This window comes from Phoca vitulina, unplaced genomic scaffold, assembly GCF_004348235.1.
Source record: "Phoca vitulina isolate PV1807 unplaced genomic scaffold, GSC_HSeal_1.0 scaffold67, whole genome shotgun sequence".
NCBI lineage: Eukaryota > Metazoa > Chordata > Mammalia > Carnivora > Phocidae > Phoca > Phoca vitulina.
Window position 1 is genome coordinate 4,008,827 of NW_022589770.1, and position 20,777 is coordinate 4,029,603.

The following is a 20,777-nucleotide window of genomic DNA, read 5'->3' on the forward strand; positions in this document are numbered from 1 at the left end:
AGAGAGCCAAAGAGGGCAAGAGACTTGACTTTAAGAGACTCCTGTACTGACAACTCCATGCAGTTCGGAACCAGAACGACTACAGCTGAACCAGGGTTCATGGGGACATGGCAAAACGCTGATACTAACCTCTTATTCAGAATGTCCCAACAGGTAAGTTACTTTCTTTCTTTCTTTTTTTTTTTTTTTTTAAAGAAACCTTGAATTGTTATACAGACTTTTGTTTCTGTTATTTTTCTTTCTAAACATTTTTAAAAATTTGATCACTTAATAGTTAGGCTCTGTTTTGTCATAACTGTGGTGTTGGAATGCAGGGTTACTTCATGCTTTCCCTGAGGGCTCCTTAAAAGAAAAAGGGGAAAGGATACTGAAGTAAAAGAAAGCAAAGGCATTCGTTGCAAAGTTTCACAGGATAGCCTGGGTCATGGGAGGACTTTATTTCTTTGTTTTCTGTTTAAAATTTAAAAAAAAAAAAAAAAGGGCCACCATCCAAAAACTGTATCGTTCTGTCTGTATTAATCACTTCGTCAAAGTGTCTGCTATCTCAGAGTAGGTTCTGCAACCAAACAGCCATAAAATGTAGGGGCCCCTCTGCACAGCCCCACTGACTTCACGGGGCTGGAAGCAGCTCGACTCCGACCTGCGGAGAGGAGGCTGTGCAGGAATCGCTGTCAGCGCCGAGGGTCGCGGAGGAGGCGGCGGCGTGCGTGGCGGGCCGTGCCGGCCGGTCCCCGCTCCTCTGCGCCGGCCGCGGCTGCCTGTCCGCCCGCCCGCCCTCCCGCCTGCCCGCCTCCGCGCTTGCCCCTGCGCTCCCGCCGGCGCCGGCTCGGCTCCCGCACACTCGCCGGCCCGCCTGCCCGGCCGCCCGGCCGCCCGCTCGCCCGCTGGCCGGCGCACTCACACTCGGGCGCAGCGGCGGCGTCCTCCCCAAGCCGCTGCTCCGTCCGGGCCGCGCTGCAGGCGGCTGCGTGTGCTGGCTCTGCCGGGAATGCCGACGTGTTAGTGCGAGGCCGGCGGCAACTGATAATTAATCACTGGAGCCGGCGGCTTGTACCATGCGCTTGGTGATACGCGCCCTGCACGCCCGGCTCCTCTTGCACAATTGCTGGCTCTGCGGCTCCGAGGGGGAGCGAGGGTGAGAGGAAGCGAAGGGAAACAACCCAGAAACTTTCATCTTGGACAGTGCTCAAGCGAGGGAGGGAAGTTCCCTGGTGCCTCCCTCCTAGACACGTCTTGCTGTTCAAAAGCCTACACCAAACCCACACAAAGCAGGAGTTAGCATGATAGTATCATCCACACAGCACGAAAGTATTACTGACAAATACAGTTGGATTTTAAGTAGATGGCAGTTGTTAAGAAATTGGTACTGTTCCACTCATTGGAAAACAAATTTGCAATTGCTTTCTTTTTCTAAAACCTGTTTTGCATTCAAGAGTTCATGAGAATTAAATACTTTATTGAGGTAATTAGATTTTTTAAAGTATTGGTAATGAAGGAAGGAAAACAATTTGGTAGGCTATAAACTACCAGAAGTTCAGAGGTACGTCTGCAAAAGCCAGTGCACAGAGCCAGGGTTTTGTAGCATTTAGCTAGCGAACAGTTTTATCATGCCCTTCTAGATAGGATAAATGCATTTGAATAAGGTGTATTTTGACATATCCTGTAGAGGGACCCTGATTACTGCTGATACAGTAAGCTGGGATTTAAATGCAATCAACATAAACCCAATAAGCAACTCTTTATGAGCTATTTCCCATTCTTGCAAGTTAAAAAGTTCATTTCCTCCCAGAGATACTCCTTGTCATCGTAGAGTGCTTTGAGGGGTGTGTTTCTGAGGCACATCCCTGCCTGGGTGGCTCTCTCCGTGCTTGTATCACAGGGTGTGCACTCACTGTAGGACCAAGCAACTTGTGCCGCACTTTAAAAATTAGTGTCACGTTTAGGGTTTTCCTTGAGTTAGGGAAGGTCGTGTGTGTGTGTGTGTGTGTGTGTGTGTGTGTGTGTGAAGGGAAGATTTGTTTAGGTCTCCCTCTAGCTAGAAAAGAGTTAATAAAACCAGATAGAGATAATGATCAATTGATAAATGGCTATTGAACCACATAGATGGTGTTAGATTGCTTCTTTGGCACTAGCCCATTTCCAAGTAGATTTGAATCTAAGGAGACTCTAAGTCATGGAAAACATTTTAGCTAAAAAACAAATAAAAGTAAATGATATAAATGATTGATCAGAATTAGGAAAATAATTTGAAATCACTCAGAGAAACTTGTGCAACTAAGCTAGTATGATGTCTTTGATCCAGTTGTTTGACTTTGTGGATATATAAAGATCTGTTTTGTCTCTACCTGTGTGCATGCATGTGTCTTAGCATCAGTCGACTTATATGAAAAGAGTAGAACTATAGGGAGGTAATTTATGCATAATGGATGCTATATAAAATTACATAGTATTATGCCATTTACTAAACAGAGTAGTAAAATGGAGAAAAATCACAATTTTAAAAAGTGTTGTGATTTAACTATATATATATTTTTTATTTTTTGGTTTTAATGTAGTTATTGGCTCCCCCCCCTTTTTTTTTCTGTCATGGTTACTAAATGTTTACCTCCTGTGCATTTTTGGAAAGCATGTAAAGAGTGTATGAGTGTATTTTTTTTTCTCCTTCAGGATGACATTTTAGTTGGTATAAATATTGTGTAAACTTAAATTCAGACTGTGTAAATCTAAAAATATATATGCTGTACATGTTATTAAAATATGTTTATTTTCTTTACCTATAGTTCATCAGCAATGCTGATTCAGTGTGTGTGTGTGTGTGTGTGTGTTTGTGCACGCAGGAAAGACACTTTTCTTGAAATGATTTTCTTGAAACCAACAGTTTCAAGGAATACGAGTTTCAGTATACACATTAAAGCCAGCTTTTGTTTTACTACAGGTAAAAGTTTGTCCAGTTTAATCAAACAGGCAGAATTCTGTATAAAGAGGTTTTTCTGTGTTATGATTATTTTAATTTCTAAGAAAAAAATGATTCAGCTCTTGAAATGAATAGAATTGCTTGGGTCTATTTTTTTTATTTCAAAGTTTTCTGTAATAATATAAAACTATAAGATTTACCAGATCATTTCTTTAAATACTAGAAAAGACTGACTAGCAGGTTTCAGAACTGAGTTACAGAGAATTAACCACCATTACTACTTAACTATAGCAAAACTTGTAGAAATATCTCATGAATACTGAAATTTAATAATCTACATTTGTATCTTCTACAGGTAAATTAGGAAGTAGGGATATAAAACTCTTTGTCTTTTGTATGAGCAAAGTTGGATCGCTTATATGTAAATCTGTCTGTCTAATACTAACAAAAAGACATCACAAACTGAAGCCAGTTTAGATTTGGTAGAATTAAGTATTTGTCCCTTACATTCAAGATATGATAATTTTACCACATTTTCTTGCCTTCCTACATCTTTCCCATGTTTAAGTAAGATTTTTCAAAAAGGATAATTTTTTTTTCCCATACAGACAAATATTTGATAACCTTAAAGGGCATGACTCTTGACTTCTGTAAAGGAAGTTCCTTTTTGAGTTACTTTGATCAGTGACAGGTCGAGAATGACCAGAAACCCTTTGCTCATCTTCTGTGTTAATTTCCTAGAGTCTAGAACATTATTTTGCCCATTTTAACCTCATTAAGTATTGTTAAAAGCAGAAAATAAGGCCTGCTTTTGGAACTTGTTTTTCTTTTTTCTTAATCAGGTTTTAAAAAGTGATTTTTCTATTTTTGTAAATATTTTGTGCATTTGAGGCAATATCAAATAAAATTCTTTGTAGCTACTTCAAGGGATGCAATAGTCTAATATATTTTGAAATCTTTTCAGACATGAAACCGTAACAGGTAAATGGCTCCAGCCCATGTTTTACACATTATTAGAGGCATTTACCTTTTATTATTGGTGAGGTATATTTAACCTGTTTCAAATAAAATGTAGATCCCTTAATAAGGTCTCTTTTCAGACACAAGTGAAATACTAAGTTAGAATTATAAATGACTCTGTGCATCATTATGTAGTAATTTAGGATTCACCCAATGATGTAACAAAATTAACAACATAATTTCATTGTGAAACTGTGTCTTATTAAAGAACAACTGTCTGACATTCTCTTACAGTTGCTTTATTTAACTTCATGCAAATATTATTAGTAGTGACATTTTTCTATTGTGCATTAGATTCTCTCATTAGCATGATGTGTTAGTTATCACCAGAGAAATCATTTCTTAGGTAGGTGAGGGGCAAACCAAGAAAGCTAAAAATTAAATCAACGATTTACATTAATACTAGAGCGTCTGCTCACCAGAGATATGACAGAGTAAAGCAAACTTTCTTTCTAATATAAAATCTAGCCCATTTCAGAGAAATGATAAATAAAATATATTGTAAGAAATATATAATAACATTGCTGGAGTCCATTTAAAAGCATGTTAGATAGGAATTTTTCTCCCAGTACTCTTTTAGTTCTTTCTATTCATATAGGCAAACACAGTTTCAGTTTGTTGAATTTATATTTTAAAGTGGAAATGGTGGTTTTGTCTGACTTCCTACCTCCCCCCCCAAATAATTTAAATGTTTATTCACTAACAGTTTAAAAGGCACATATACAGTTTTATAATCTCATAAGTCAGATGCCTAATTGTATACTGTGGTTTGATTCTTCTCTGTTGTTTGTACATTTGTATTCTAAACTCTGTCCCACTCATGTAGACCTCCCTTTCAACATGGGATGTATATTCTTATTTAATCAGAGCCCTGAGTAAAGCAGTTGATAGTTAATGGTCTTTGAAAATGACTTTCACTGCCAGGCATCATCCATCCCTAGGTTTCTGCACTTTTCCCTCCCTTTTTACTCCCCTTCTTACAGTTGGTGTGTTTTGGTAATCACGTCTTAAATTGACCAAACTTATGGTCTTGATGTGAAAATATTTATATTAGGAAGCATGTAATTTCAGCCTGTTGAATTACTAGGCTGCTCCCTCCCTTTAAGTTCCCTTCTCTAATTTGAGTGATAATATGTTTTATTTTGAAGTTTTAACTGTAGACATATATTCAGATATAATTCTTAACATCCATTCTGATGATGTAACACTAAAATAGGACTATTTGAGTAATTGTTAAATTACAAACTGTAGTATAGACAGGTGCTCGTGTGTTGGCCTGTACTTTATAAGTCTGTGTCTAACATGCAGACTTCACTTAACAGATACTGTCGAATTTGTAATGCAGTGGGAAAGTAGTGAGGTCCTATACATGGTATTTATGTACATACTAATGCAAGCGAAGCATGCACAAACATTTTCTTAGATGTGTATATGGTATATGTTAAAAACCTGCACACTAATTTCAAGTTTATTTTCAACACAATATATTAAATGAATGTGAACATAGTAGGTGATCATTTTGAAATTGTTTGTCTCTTATTTCTGTCAGCTGCAAACTGGTACTCTGTGTGTAATTGTTAACGTCTTGTGCTAAGGTGAGTCAAGCAACCACAGTTGAAAAACAAATCCCTAAAGGTGCAGATATCTTATCTATAATTGTAGGTATTTTTTATAATTATATTTATGAGTGTATCTTAACATTCAGTGATAAATCCAATTATTCATGCATGCCTTTATGGAAATCTGATTAATGTAGTGACAGTACAGATTTGGGCTGCCACAGCAGCACATCCTCCCACTCCTGTGTCAGGGTTAAGAGCCGCGGCAAATCCTCCCTAACTAATTAGATGCTGAGTAAGGCATCTCTGAGAAGTTGGGGCAAAAGTGAATGGGTCACAGCCAAAGCAGGATTGCAAGGACTCCAGTGATAGTGAAAGCATTCAAGTTTGCCAGGTCGTTGTGACACAGGGAGCTGATTCCAAAGGAACAGACCGTTACAGATAGGGAACTGGCGTCATCCCCTTCAATGAAAAACAAAACTCTAGTGCTTCCCCCTTCCCACCTTATGTGCATTACACGTACTTAAAGACAGTTACAGTGGGCATCCACCCATGTCAATCTGCAAAGGTTTTGAGAGGATTTTCCTTATAAACATGAATAGCTAATGACTCTGTACAGCCGAAGAGGTGTTTTCTCAACTTGAGACTCTTGATTAGAATAGATAATATCAAAAGGAATTCAAGAAGAAACTAGAATTTGCTTTAGCTTGTGTCCATAATTTGAATCCCACTGTTTTAATCCATCTAAGAATTAACTCCTCTTTTCCCACAGAATATTGTCAGGGAATTTTGTGCTAGTAGGGAGAACAGAGTGAATCGTGGGATGACCTTTTCAGTGAGAAATTTTGTCTGGGCCTCCCTGCTTGTTATTGTCCAAAGAACATGGAATATAATGGTTCCAAGATTTTCTTTCACCTGAGATGTAGAGCCTGGTTTGTTATATGCATAGAATGAATTCTTCACCACGTGAAAATCCTCTCGTACCTCTGTACCTTTCGTAGTTATGTTTTTGCCGCTACATAACCACCCTTCTCTAGGCCTTGGTCAGAAGATTGTTTGGGGATTGTAGGAAATGATTGATCTCACCTCTGTCTGCCAAAGCTGATACCATTTTTATTTCCCGAAAAGCAGCTGGCTTCCACATTTTGCTTGGTGATCTTCATCCACTGAAGGATGGGGGCGAGGGGGGAGAAAAGGAGTCAGAGACCCTTTCAGGGAACTTTGACATCTATTTTTAAGCTTTCGAGAAATAAAGGAAAAGAGGTATAATTCAGGAATAACAGCCTTCCTATCTGGACATACAAGCAAAACACTGTGTGAAAGAGGGGACTTTTTCTTACAAGGTAAACTAGTAAACAAGAAGAATAAGTTGGAAAAAACATTCTGAGCAACTCAAGCTCTAAGAAAATTTTAATATGCAGATGACATCCCCAAAATGGTGCCTGGGCCCGTGACATCCTACATCTCACTGAGCATGCATGTACTGCCTTCTCCCTCCCTGGGTTTAAAAGAAAGTTTAGAGAATAGGAAAATAAAAGTGTTGATTCTTTTTCAATTTCTGCATTCCCCGTAGGAAGCCCAGCAAATTTCATGGTACACATTCCAACCCTAAGGTGAAAAATTTATTTTATGACTGGAGTTCATTTGGATAAGGACTGTGTGCAGTGTCATTCCGTTCCAACACTCCATGTAGCGTTTCATGCCACAGAGTCAGAGATGAGAAGAGATGGAGCGCTGTATCATTTCTTCCTCACAAGAGTCTTCCTTAATGGGGATGCTTGTGGAACAACAGCGCATTACTCAAACTGGCTAGCTTAGAAATCAGATTCTCAGCTTATTAATCATCATTCCAATTAAAAAAAAAAGAATTGATCCTTTAACGGCGAAATAATATCCTTTTGTTTTTCTTTAATTAAGCCCATCAGTTTTTCATTTCTCCCTGTTAAGAAAATGAAAATAATCTTGAACAGTAGGAAGTTATTCATTGAAACACGGATTCTCTTGAGCATATCTGACATCTTATTTACTCAGTATTTTTGGACTGCAGTGTTACTTTGCTACTGTCTTTAGGGTTTGTGTGTTGTTGAGGGGGGAAGGGTTGATTTAAGTCTCATTTCTATTTGGTTGGAAGCAATTTACTTAATGACCTAAATACATGGTGAGTCTGTTCTTTCTTCCCATTTCCGTTTCCCGTAGACCTAGTTTCTTTCTCACTTTATTCTCCTTTCACCTCATCTCTTTATGAATCTCTCCTTACTTTCACTGGTTCTTTTTACCCTAATATAAAGAAATGAAATGCACTGACTTTTGGCCAATACATCATTCTGGCAGAGGTACGGGAGAAGAGGTGCCACCCTCAGATGTGGTCCTCAGTGTGTAAGTGCTGACAGGAAGACTGTCCCGAGTTTTGCTCCGTAAGGGTTCTGTAAGTAAGGGCATGATAAAAACGTGTAACCAGGGGCCCAGGCTTATCGTTCAGAGGTGCTGAAAGGCAGCTCAATTTGATCCTTCGCCTGTGTGAGAAAGTACTTAGCTGAAAGAGATTTTGCTTTTCTATTTTTCTTTTTTAAAAAAAGTTATTCTTGGGTTTATCATTTTGTACAGTTAGACTTATATCTGTACAAGAGAGCATTTCCTTAGAAGGAGGAAAACATGTAAAGTTTTCCTTCAGTAGATGGAAGGTGTGACTCTTTGAGACAAACTGCAGTTAATAAGAGTTAACCGAAACATTTTAAAAAGGAATTAAAATGATGGCAGGACTAATATTAATGGATGACATTATGAAGTTGAAATTGAAAACATGCAGTATACTTAACACAATGAGGATTCACTGCTGTTTTGTTTTTAATAAATTTTAACTCATTGTCTTACATGGCAGAGAGATTGTTAAAATTGACAAGATTAAAAAATATTATTCTATATGGGAAAGACATAGCCTCACTATTATACCTGCTGTGCTTTTGTGTGACTGTCATGAATTTTTCAACTTTATTAAGGTGTCTTTAAGTGGCTATTTGTGCTCTAGACAGTTCTTCAGGACCCATATTTGATGATCAGAGAGCCTGAACTGGGGGTTTGAAAAGAAAAAAATTTTAGGATAATGAATATTTTACACGCCAAAAATAATTACTTTCAGCTGGCTTAACATAATAACAAAACCAATATTAAAATGAGAACCTCCATTAGCAGGGTTTTAATAATGTTTGTTTTCTCTTCTTTTAAAATTTAAGCAAGAAAGATTTCATTGACTTAAATCATTAGGATGGCTATTTGGGGCACCTAATCAGGCATAGGTAAAGAGAGCTGCCCACTACCATGCCCTGTGCTAGGGCTAGAGAGCAGTGGACATGACTGGGAGGCCACTTGTGAGAGATGGGAGAAAAATTATACAATGAGCATGTTCATGAAAGTGTCCCTTGAGTGAGAATGCCTGCAAACATTCTCTTTGTTGACCTCATGTCAAAACGTAACTCAAGGCAGCTAGGTTATCTGCGGCTTTATCTAATATTGCTTTTCTTTTATTCTTTCTTTTTTTAGGTATAAAATTAGAGTACCAGAAAGAATCAAAATCAAGGCCTTCTCTAGACTTTGTGGAGAGACTTCCTGTGTTGCTATGGAACATATTAAAAATTCAGATTGTCACATGACAGTGCATTTATATGGGGTGCATAGACATGCAGAAAGTGTACACCTGTCCTTTGGTTGGTTGTGGGAATTAAGGGATTTATTTCTAGGTCTGTTGAGGATTTGTTAATGGTTGCCTCAAATGCAATGAGTGTGTGGATGGCTCCCCCCTTAGGAGGAATTCCCCATCTTAGGAAGCTCACTGTAATGATTCCTTACACTTTGTAGCTTTTCTGTTCCTTGAGCATAGCTTTTTGGTGAAGGTCAGTGTCATTCGTTTGGAAATAGCTTGATTGGATTCTTATTTTGTGAATTACCATTTTCAATTGGTGACAAACTATAGTTCTCCTCATACAAGTTAAAACTAAGCTGGGATGGAGATACCAAGATGAGAGTCTTTGACTCAAACTTCAAATGTCTCATCACTTCCCTTCCAAGCCACTTCTTGTTTGTTTTCTTGAGCAACTGTGGAACTGAATAAATCTTCAAATATGTTACCAATTCTATTATCTACTAAATAGAGCTCATTGTGGGAAAGAATTTTTCCATTTTTACTTTATTTTTGACATTTATCATAAATTTAAGTGGGAGAGGGTAGAGTTAGAAGTCCCACATCTGGGAGAGCTTGTTTCAGTAGCCGGCCTGGAAGCCCGAACCCTGGCTTCATACAGGTGAGACATGTTATGGGAATAAAGGCCTTATGCATTTAATGAGCCCCGCCTGCCTGTCAGCTTGGTTTTTCATGCACCATTGTTGTTCAAATAAGAAAAAGAGAGTGTTCACAGCCTGTGGTGAGATTAGAGTAATGAAAATGAAGTGTTAATCTGTTGATAGCAAGCATATCTCATATCCTGCATCCTGGGCCACATTCATGCGTGTATAATATATTCCAGGTTTTCTCATGGTCACAGAAGCTTGGATGTTCGTTATATTAAAAAGACCCTTTTGGTAAAAGTGAGAAGTTGGTTATTTTAACTTGTGCAAACAGTTATTTTTAATAATTTCTCAATAAACCAACCAGTCAAACCTGCCTTCTGAGTGTTCTGATAACCCACTGTTCTTTTAGATGCCAGTATTCCTGTGCTTTGGTCTTCTTCTTCTTCTTCTTTTTTTTTTTTTTTAACAAATGCAGAATGCTTATGTGAGCCTCAACATCAGCCTATTTTGAGATATTCTTTTATAGAAAGAAGGAAGGAGTTAAGTGAGCATAGTACCTTAATTTCCATAAAACACAGGTTAAATAACATTAAACATTCATTATTTCATACTTTATTTTTCATCTTAAAACGATGAAGTGAAAACAAAATAACAAAATCAGGAGTCTTCTAGAACTGCTTTATGTATTTACAGCTGTCTTGAGACCAGTTTAAAGCTTTCCTCATCATGGGTGGAAATTAACTGTGTTTTTTCATAAAATTCCCTTTCTAAAATATTATAGCTGACCAATCAACATGAATGTAATGAATTATACTTTACCTCATGTTCTTCTTTTAGTTTTTTGCCGTCTTTTTGTTTGTTTAAAATTTTATTATTTTTCTGAGTAGGTTCCATGCCCAGTGTGGGGCTTGAACTCATGACCCTGAGGTCAAGAGTTGCATGCTCTACCAACTGAGCCAGCCAGGCACTCCTGTTTTTTTTGTCATTTTACGATTGAGAGGTTTTATTTTTTTTTCCTAAAGCTAATATGTTTAATAAAGAGAATAAGTTTAGTCTTAGATTATACCAGGATGTTTTAAAGAAAATAATGTGAACATTTGTATGCATGCTGTCCCATAGTATCATCTCTTTAAAAAGTACCCTAAGAGATGGTTTCAAAAGAAGTATAAAAGGGGTGGGGGATGGTATATTAATAATTGAGTTCCAGGTGTCTGCTTCTAATTGCTAAAATTTCAAACATAATGGATATTAAGGAAAAATGCTTCCCATAAGGAATATATCATATTGTTGTTCAGGTATCAGGCCTAGCACTATATTTATGGAGCTCATACTTTGGTATTTTCTCTTTTCCTATTTCAACTGGGAGTTAAGGAATGTAGTACGATCATTATGATTTTGTGAACTGTTTACTTAAAGTCGTTCAAGTTGTTAAGAATCAAGAGAATTTGGGGATTAAAGTCTGATTGTGACATAAATTTGGCATATATTCAAGGGTTACTTTGTAAAGGTGAAAATGGAAGAAGAATGCTTCTCTCTTAGGAAGGAAACACCTAACTAAAAAAATACTCTTTCAAGAAAGAGGGCAAATGAGGAAATATAATTTCAAAACACTATACTGAAGTTGATATAAATTTTACTCTCTTTAAAAATGAAGTTGTATTATGACGGGTCGTAGCCTATTTAGTACATTTCTGTACTGTCCAGTACATCAGAGATAGCCTGTTAATATAGTTGAAGTGAAAAGGTACTTTTCTTCCCTCTGCTAAAATAGGGTGCTCCTAATTTGTAAAATCCACTAATAGGTAGAAATACTGTGTTGCTGTGATTGATTGGAAATTGTGAAATATGAAAGATTTTCTCTTTGTACTTCATTTCAGTTAAGAAAAAAGCAAATAGGAATGCATGGTGACTTTGTCATAAACATCTGCTTTTAGGTAATAATCATTTCTAAAGAAATATGCCATGACTTTGTGGGTCATTTGAACCTGCAATAATGTGTGTTTAGTTTAAATATTTAAATGTCATATTGTGGCATACGTGTAGAGCCAGTAAAGATGAGTATTTGCTATAATATTCATGCATCCTACATGTTGACTTTTAAAATTTACCTTGAAGATATATTCTATTTTCATATTAGGGTCAGTTTTCATTTAAGTACATGATCGTTCTAGAAAGGAAGTGCAGAAGTGTTAACATGTGAAGGAACAAAATGGATATGTAGATCTGGGCAGTAGTTTCACATGAACATCTTTTCTGGGCTGGAGGGAAGGATGTGGTTGATTGAAAACCAGTATAAATGTTTGTCAGACTACTCTCTACATAAGACGAGATCATCAGTTCTGGATTTACTTTTCAAAGTATTTTAGTCATGAAAATGACTTTGCTTTGCATTTATGTTTTATTGAACAACTGTATTTTGAAATTCTGCTACCCTTTGTCTTACATTGTTTAAGCCCGTGAGATATGTTATTTTTAAATATCTGTTCCTAGATACCCTTCTCTTTTTCTTCTTTCTACAAACTGTCTTTGGAGTAGTGAAACATTTTAAAGATCAGGAGTTGCCTAAAAGGGCATGTGGAGGTAAGGTAAATTAAACAGGTGGAGTGAGTCTTGTGGGGTCTGTGGTGGACCAGAAGGTTCTTCAGCTCAAGCCAATTGTTACCAGGTAGGAATGCAGGCCCATGTTGGGAGATGATCCAACAACTCCTCCCCACCCCCCCCATCCTCCTCCTCCTCCTCTCTTAGAAGCCAGAAATCAAGATTTTTATGTGAAATCTCCTGATTTTTAAATCTTGGCAACCTTTTCAAATATTTTTTAAAGTGTGTGGTCCAAACAAAACTCATCTGCAGGCTATATTCAGCCTACTGGCTGCCAGATAGAAACCTCTGTTTTAGATAATATTTTAATGGATGAAGATAATAGTTTCATTGCATGTGATCATTCATCTTGGGAATTCCCCGCTGGGATGAACCAAATTCTTCATTTTTTTTTTTTTTTTCACAATTGAAAAAAGTGTTTGGTAAATATGTTTCTGGTGCTGATAGTTTTGATGTATAGCTTTTCTCCTTATGACCCACATATAAAGAAAAATATGTGAGCAGAACAAAAAAATGCTCAAAGTATTTTAATAAAGGTAGAAAAAGTAAGAATTTTAGAATTAAAGAGAAAGAAAGAGAGATTTCTAAACTCTGAAAAGAATCCCATGATTTGTGTCAGTCATTGATGTAGATGAAAAGCTGAATTCCACTATAAAAAGCTTTTCATCTCACCTTTAAGCAGTGATTCTTGGCCCTGAATCTTTGCGGGATTGCTATAATTTACCAGGCAATTGATTATGATGTCATGAGGAGGAGATGGACCACAAGGGGAAAACTTCCCCATCCTAATTCAGGCAAGGCCAATATTTTATACAAGCTTCAAGAAAACATCATTTATATTGTATAAGATGAAGTTTTCAGTATGTATTTAAATTTTTTGAAGGGGCTCTTTAAAAGATATAATCTATTCATAATTGAAATTCTCTAGGCAAATCAGATACCAACATTTTCAAGAGAACAGGTAATTAATTGGTTTGAAATTCAAATTGAAGGTCATCCTGTTATTGATTTTCGTGGGAACAGGAAACAAGAACATCTTGTTAAAATGATCTGCAAGTGGGGCCTAGGTGTGCCTAGGTTCTGTCTAGGGCCTTGTTGAGCAGCATCACTGGACAGTATCAGACACCAATCAGAAGGGAGTCATTCCCGGTGTAAACATAGTAAGCTGTTGGTTTGCTTCCAGAACTACAGAGAAGAGCTGAACTGGAGAAAAGACCAGAGATTAACAGTTTGTTTTATAATAAGTCAGGTATTTCAAATCAAGTGACTGGTGCAGCTTGTTACGAAGCATCTGTAAGTGTGTCGGAATGACGCTGGTATGCCATGTTCAAGCTCACCGTCAACACAGCTGTGACTTACCACTTTCACAAACCTTTCAACTGGGAATTAGATAAAAATATCTTTAATACAAGGGGAGGGGAGCACTCAAGTGAAGGGGGTGGTGAAGAATAAAAGATAGAAGAATATACTCCTTTAGATGCCATTAATTTTTATAAAATAACATTTGTGCTTTATATTTGATAGTTTTATTGTTCCATATACAGGTCCATTTTAAAGCAATCATTTCTCTCTCTCTGCTGTGTTTATACTTTGTGAGAACGGTATAGCGTGAAGGTAACATGAACTAAGTGGGTGGCGAACATTATGCCTTTCCAAACCGAAATAAGTATTTTAATTTAAGCTGCGCTAAATAAGTTGGAAACTTAATGCAGCTTCTTTTTGTGGTTCAAAGTAAAATTCTTAAAAAGGGGGGGAGGGGCAAGCCTTCCATTCTAAATACCCTGAAGCTGTTAATTCAGTTATTTCCAGGTTGACATAGTTTTGTGTAGGCATGACAGTGGCACCGACCATCTACATTAAGCCTTAACATTCCACAGAACCATTTCAAGTTTATTATGAGCTTCAAAGCCTGCTCATCCCTAAGAGAATATCAAGTTTAAGCATGTCACTTTGCCATAGTCACAGTTAACTTTCTTAAATCAGAAAGTACCTTTCTTGAATCAGAAAGGCTGATTTTCTGCAGGTGATCCTTGAAGAAATTTCTCAGTTCAGTACAGAGTCATTTTTCTGACCCACTGTTGCTCTCCTCCTGGATTCTGCCGATCCATCCCAGTAGCAGTGGTTGGAAACTATCCCAAATAAAGCAGGACTCATCACAATTTGTTTAAAGCTCTGAGTTGATGTCAACATTCTTTTTCAGCTTTATTTCAGGAGTTTGTCATTGATCCCATTTTACCAATTAACAGCTGGATTTTCATTGCAGTATTTAAAAATGTAGCTGAGGAGGAAAAAGATGTTGATGTTTTTTCCTAATAGTTGGGAGTTTTACACCACGGAAGGCTGGTGCTCTGGGAAAGAATATGGGGCTGCTCAGCCTGATCCTCATGGTACACTGCTTCTCTTCTTAGGGCAAGGAGCTCCCCATTTCCTGAATGTGAAATGCCTACCCTTTTGGAGGCTCCTGGTCTTTGGTTCCCAGCTCAGTTAATAAACCATCCCTGTCTATACCTTGCATCTCAGAGATGGAACTTGACGGACTAGTCAGCATTGCAAAGGTCACCCCAAAGCTATTCGCTTTGTTGCTCAGTGATGATAATGCTACTCTAGCAGTTAACTGGGTGTATTAGATTGAGCTACTTTTCCAGAATACCAAATTATCTATTTATTTCATTTATACACCTGATAGAATGCCCATTCACAAGCTGTCTCAAGTGTGTTCTCAAAAGGGATCTTAACAATACTTGAAATACCAGTGCTTTGGCCACAGGAGGGGTAACATGCACAGTGTGTTGTATGTTTTACTTCAGTGAAAATACTTCTAAATTACACTTATTTTTTAGAGTTTTCATATTGCTTGAAGTGAATAATTTTCCAACAAATTTGAAAGCCCAAGCTATCCCAGAAAGATTCCTTATGTTAGTCTTCTCTTAGTGTATCGATACTTAAAATCATGTTATGCATTGACTTTAAGACAAATATAAAGCTCATTTCCTTTCATGTTATTTTCCATAAATACAAAATGTGGAAATTACTTTAAACATAGTGCAAAAGTGGGTTTCACCATATTTTTATGTATGCAAATTTACTTCACAATTTACTTAAATATTCAGAATTATGGAGGAATGATTAATAAATGATCAAGCTAGTTATTAGAGGCAGGGGAACTACACTCAAAGTAGCTTGTATTTTGCAGGCTTACATGGATTTTTGTGGCACCAGTGCAGTCTTGAAATAATCTCTGGTACACAGGTAGCATCTGTGCTTTATTTCTCATTTAAATAAAAATGAGTAAAGCTTCAAGATGCTAAGGTGCTAGAGACTTTCACTAATTCTCTTCACTGATGCCTGTACTTTGGACTAACTACTTCCCCACTTTGCCACTCATCCCTCCCCCAGTTCTGTTTGGTCCTAATCGGATTGGCTAAGCAATTGAGGCATTTAGAATTACTTCCTCTTTGGTTTCAAAATGAGTAAGTGAAGACTCAGAGAAATCCCTTTAATTTACCTTTTAGTATCTTTGAATAGAGCAGATTCTGTCCTGCCTTCCCTGTCATGCCTTCATTCAGTTCTTTCTTACTGAGCTAGATAAGCACATCTAAAGCAGCATATATTCCCTCCCTCTCCAAAATAATAGAATGAAATCAGTGTTCAATTAATTTTGTTGCAGTAATTCAACACTTGAAGGTAACTAAATGATTTAAAATAGAATGGTTGGCATTAAGTTCAGACTCTGCACAATATTTGAAAACAAAGTACAGTGATAGTTGTGTTGTAGGTTCTTTTTGACTTAAACGTTTGTTGAAAGGACTTTTCTTTTAGAGGTATGTTTATCTTAGAATAATCATTTCATGCTGTTCATTTTTTTTTCTAGTTGACCCATTCTCCAGACCTTTAAAAAACTTTTTTAAGTGGATGTAAATTCCATTTTAATTAGGCCAGTGCAATCTAATACTTCAGCTAGCCAGCGTGGAAGAAACATGCTGGAAGTTAATACAACCCAAATCAACCATAGCCAGATAATTCCCCTGATCTCAGTAACAACCCCCTTCCCCACCTCCACAATTAAATAACCCTGTTGTTCTGGAGTTTCAACGAGACATTTAAGGTTCATTTAAAAAAATGATCATCCTTTACAGGATTCTTTGCTCTTGCATTTCTTTCTTTCTTTCCCTTGCCACACAGCTGTCACTGGTAGAGGAGAAAGACTGGGGGGGAGGGGAAGAGGAGGAAGCCCTGTTCAAATCGTGTCACGTAGCACTAATTCATCTGCTCTCATTAGAGGGAGCGAGGGACAGCAGTGATGGCCAAGAGCTGCACTCCACACATGACACGCGAACAGTTTGGGGAATAGAAAATTGCTTTCTCAGGAAGCCCAGCCAATTAAGGACTTGACCATATTGAATGTCAAGTGTTAATTTAGGTTTTTCTTCATTTTCCCAGTAGTAATGCGGGTCCTGTGATGAGCAAATACATGTCAAGTAAAAGTTGATTGCATGAAGGACCCGGGTATTATATGTCACTGACAAGTCACATATGTACTGAAGTCTTTTAACCCCTTAGGTGAGTGAGGTGGGGGAGGGGGAAGGGGAGAATGGGATTAATGGTACCAATAATGATAAGAATAGATGGTTTACGCAGGGATAGCTTGGATGGGACAGGCAGCAGTGGTAATTCATGCGAAAACCAGGGATAGGACAAATCCTACTCTCAGGGCATAGAGGCCTTGAAATGCATACAGTATGATCCTTTCCCATTGAAAAGATAACTGCCTAGGATATATATTCTGTCCCTAAGATTTTATGAAAAGGGAAAGTAGTGTACTCTATGGTCTTGACCTAGGAAATTCCTTATTAATTATCTCCTCTGAAAGAAATAAAACATTCATTAAATAATTATACTATTTTGGACATTTTAACTCGTTGGCTCAGTGCAGCTGTAAAAATTCTGGCTATTATGATTTCAGTTTCTAATCAAGTGTGCATTTTAAGAAATGATTCTGTGTAATGCTATGTCATAGAAAAGATGCAGAACATAAGATTGAAAGAATGTTTGTTTTCTGTCATAAGTATCTCTGTTCCTGGTGTTTAGCCAATAGAAACTGGTAGAAGGTCCATCATTGTCTTTCATTTCCTTTTGTGCCCAGTTGTAGAAGGGAAGATATTCAAGCTTCAGTGAGTGAGGTAACTTCGCCTTTTTTTAAACTAAATGTTGAACGGTGCCCATCATGTATAGCATCTCATTTCCATTCATCAGCATTTATTTACATATGAATGTCTCGAAAAAGAGAATGTCTGTTTCTGTTGCAGTTGTACAAGTTGCAAATAAAAATACCCTACAATTTAAAATACTGCTTTGTATAGTTTAAACAATCTTAAAAGTGAAACTCAGAACAGTTACAATCCAGTCATTTGTGTTCTTTATATGTAGAACCACTTTCCCCCCTTAATATCTTTGAAGAAGTGATCGTAATTAAAACACTTTTCTTGAAGCTTACTTTCTTCTGTTTATTTCCCCACTTTTAAGACACTTGCCTTTGTGTGTTGACAGGACTTCCACCTTAAAAACTTAAGTCTGGTAATGCTTTAATTTTGGCAGCAAAAATACCAACAGAATCTTTCTCCCTCCCTCAGGTTAAAAACACTCTAATGATGCTATCATTATATTAAAAGTGAGCTAAATTTACATTAAAGAACAATTAGGCAACAATGCCAAGAATTTGATGTTTAATAAAATAGGTTTTTCTTAAGAAAGGAACATTAGGGTAGGATGTAATATCACTTAACATCTCCCCTCCCTGTCTCAAAGCTAACCAAATAGAATAAGCTTAGCCCTCCCTTCCCTTCCTATTTTGATAAGCTCTGTCTATGGAACTCCGGTGGCATGGTGAGAGTAGTGTTTAATTACAATCCAATTGTCAGCAGCTTCTCTTCCGCTGGGTGTGCTGAGAGACTTAAGTAAGTTTCGGTAAAGTAAATTCTGATGATGGCAGCTCGGGTTGCTGATTCAAGTTATTCCTTCTCTTCTGTGTCACTTTTGACGGATGGTACCTAATGCAATCAACCACAGGCCAAGAAAGCCTTTTTTTTTTTTTTTTTGGTTGCGTTAGTAACTGATCCAGGAGTTCCCCTCCTCCCTTGATCCCTCCTTCAGATGCTCACTCCTTCCTGCTCGCCCCCCCCCCCCCCAGTACTTCAGCCCAGATAGGAAAGTGATGCAGAACTACCCAGGACAGGCTTTTCCTAAACCTCCTTTTCCCAGTGGTGAAGCTGAAGCTGCCTCCCTTTGCGTGCGTTTTTGATAAATTTAAGAAGTCAAATCGCTGACACAGATAGATAATCCAAGTGTATAGGGTGAAGAGTTATAAATTAACACATTATTCCCTCTTAATGTGAAATACTTGAGAATGCATTTTCTCAGTCCCCTGACATCTACCCAGTGAGGGCTCGCATTGTACTTTTCAAGTGGCATTGATTTGTTAAAGCGCTGAATTAGCATCTCCGGCCAGCTGCTTGATCCACTGTGGTGTTGTGGGGCTCCTATTCTGCCTCTCTCCCCCAGCCATCCCCTTTCTTCCTTCAGGCTCCCTATTCTTTTCTCTCCTTTTCCCTGCTTCTTTCCATGTCACTCCTCCCAGCTCATTTTTACACTCTTTCTCACCCCCTTTTTGCTTGTTGCTTACTTTTCTTTCAGTCTGCTTTCTTCCCACACCATCTCCTTTTTCTTCCTTCCCTCCTCGATCTACACATCTCCTTTTCTTTCTAATCCCTTTGCCTCTGAGGTTTGCCTTAACTCAGGGTTGGCTTCTGTTAACTGCCTGAGTGTGGGGTAGTGGTGGTTGATTTAGCCAATCTTTGGCTCCAAGTGGACTCTTGTTGAGAAGAATGAGTTAACATATGTGTGCTCATGTTCCTTGTAATAGAAGTCAGTGAGAAAAATCTCACCTATTTTGCTTTCTAGAAATTAAAAGGTAGCTTATAAAACTTTCAAACTTGTGTTTCTAAATGCCATTTCACATGGTAAGGCTTTTTTTTTTTCTTTTTGGTTATGGGAAAATGCTTATCACAGATTTGATCATCTCAAACCTACCCGCCAAAATAAGTTACTATTTCTGTAAAACTTGGATTTTTGCAACTTTTTGCATTTCATTGAACTTACTGATACGGGTTTCTTTCTTTTCTAGCAAGTTCTATATTGTTGATATAATTTCATATAAAATATTTTTCATGGTGGTATTTGTACCATTCTATGGTTTCCTCACTATGATGCATCACTATACCATAGCAGTGAATACATTATAAAATTGGTTGACAATTTGTTGAGAAATAGAATAAGATGGATTATCGCTTTTTTGAATGATGTATCTCAAAATTCCAGAAGGCTTCAGAGGAAATGCATCACAATTGAGAGGATTTAAAATGCCTCTTGCATGTTCACAGACCTTCACTTTTTTCTTTCTCTGGATGTTCATCCTAGATACTCTGGGATCGCTGTGTTGATTAATTTGATACAAGCAAAAAAAATATATCTGGATTTAAATAGAAATTATCCTTTGTAATTTTAATCTCATGTCTTGACTTGGTGCTGTCTTCAATTTTACTGGGTTTCCCAATAAAACATCCTAATTTGGAATTTGAATATACATTGATAATAAGTCAGGTAACTTGAAAAAAATCATGTCTTTATTGCTGTGTTTTAATATAGATTAAAATGAGTTTGATTTCAGCATTTACATTTTGAAATGGAAATCTTTAGCAAAGGTTCTGATAATCTTTGCTTCTCTGTTGGGTTGATCTCCCACCCTCTGTCCCCCAAGTCAAATATAATTCCCTTTTCTTTTTTTTTTTTTTTTAAGTTAATTGCTGTCCTCCTATCTAGAATTAGCCTGGCTTGGCTGAGGTGAAGGGATTAGAATGACTTTTCAAGACCTGATAATGTCTGTTTAAAGGAAAGAAAAAGAAAAAAATCTTTTAACTAGGGCTTAACACTAATTCCAACTACTAAGGAGACAAAAATTGCACTAAAGACGACAGTTTGGTTTTATTTTATATGTGCATGTTAACTTGCTTAGAGATCATCATTTTGTATTTTAGAGTATTCTCTTAGATGAAATAAGATGTTCTTCATTTGTTACTGAGAAGGGCACGTGGCTTCATTCTAGGAGATTAAAACTGGAACACCTTTTGCCTTTTGTAGGGATAATTCAGCCCTCACCTGGCTGTAGTTCAAGGTCAAGGGCAAGAAGGAGAGACTTGCTGCTTTTCAGACCTACCTGTGACTATAGCAGAGAGGAGGAGTAACAAAGACAAAATAATAGGGCAATGTTGAAAGTGAAAGTGCCCCATATGAAAAGAGTTAATGATCAGAAAAGGGGAAAAATGGGTAATCAGAAAAGAAAAAAAAGTCTG

The 20,777-nt window shown here is 37.4% G+C and overlaps 1 protein-coding gene across 2 annotated transcripts in view; it reads left to right on the plus strand.

The window, feature by feature from the left end:
• Window positions 1-20,777, plus strand: part of BNC2 (basonuclin 2) — a 289,169-nt gene that overhangs the window by 45 nt on the left and 268,347 nt on the right. For both annotated transcript variants that reach the window (XM_032392417.1, XM_032392416.1), the window contains exon 1: window positions 1-153. This exon is cut by the window's left edge. In XM_032392417.1, the coding sequence (XP_032248308.1) occupies window positions 58-153 (96 nt within the window). In that variant the 5' untranslated portion in view covers window positions 1-57. The remainder of the gene's footprint in view (window positions 154-20,777) is intronic.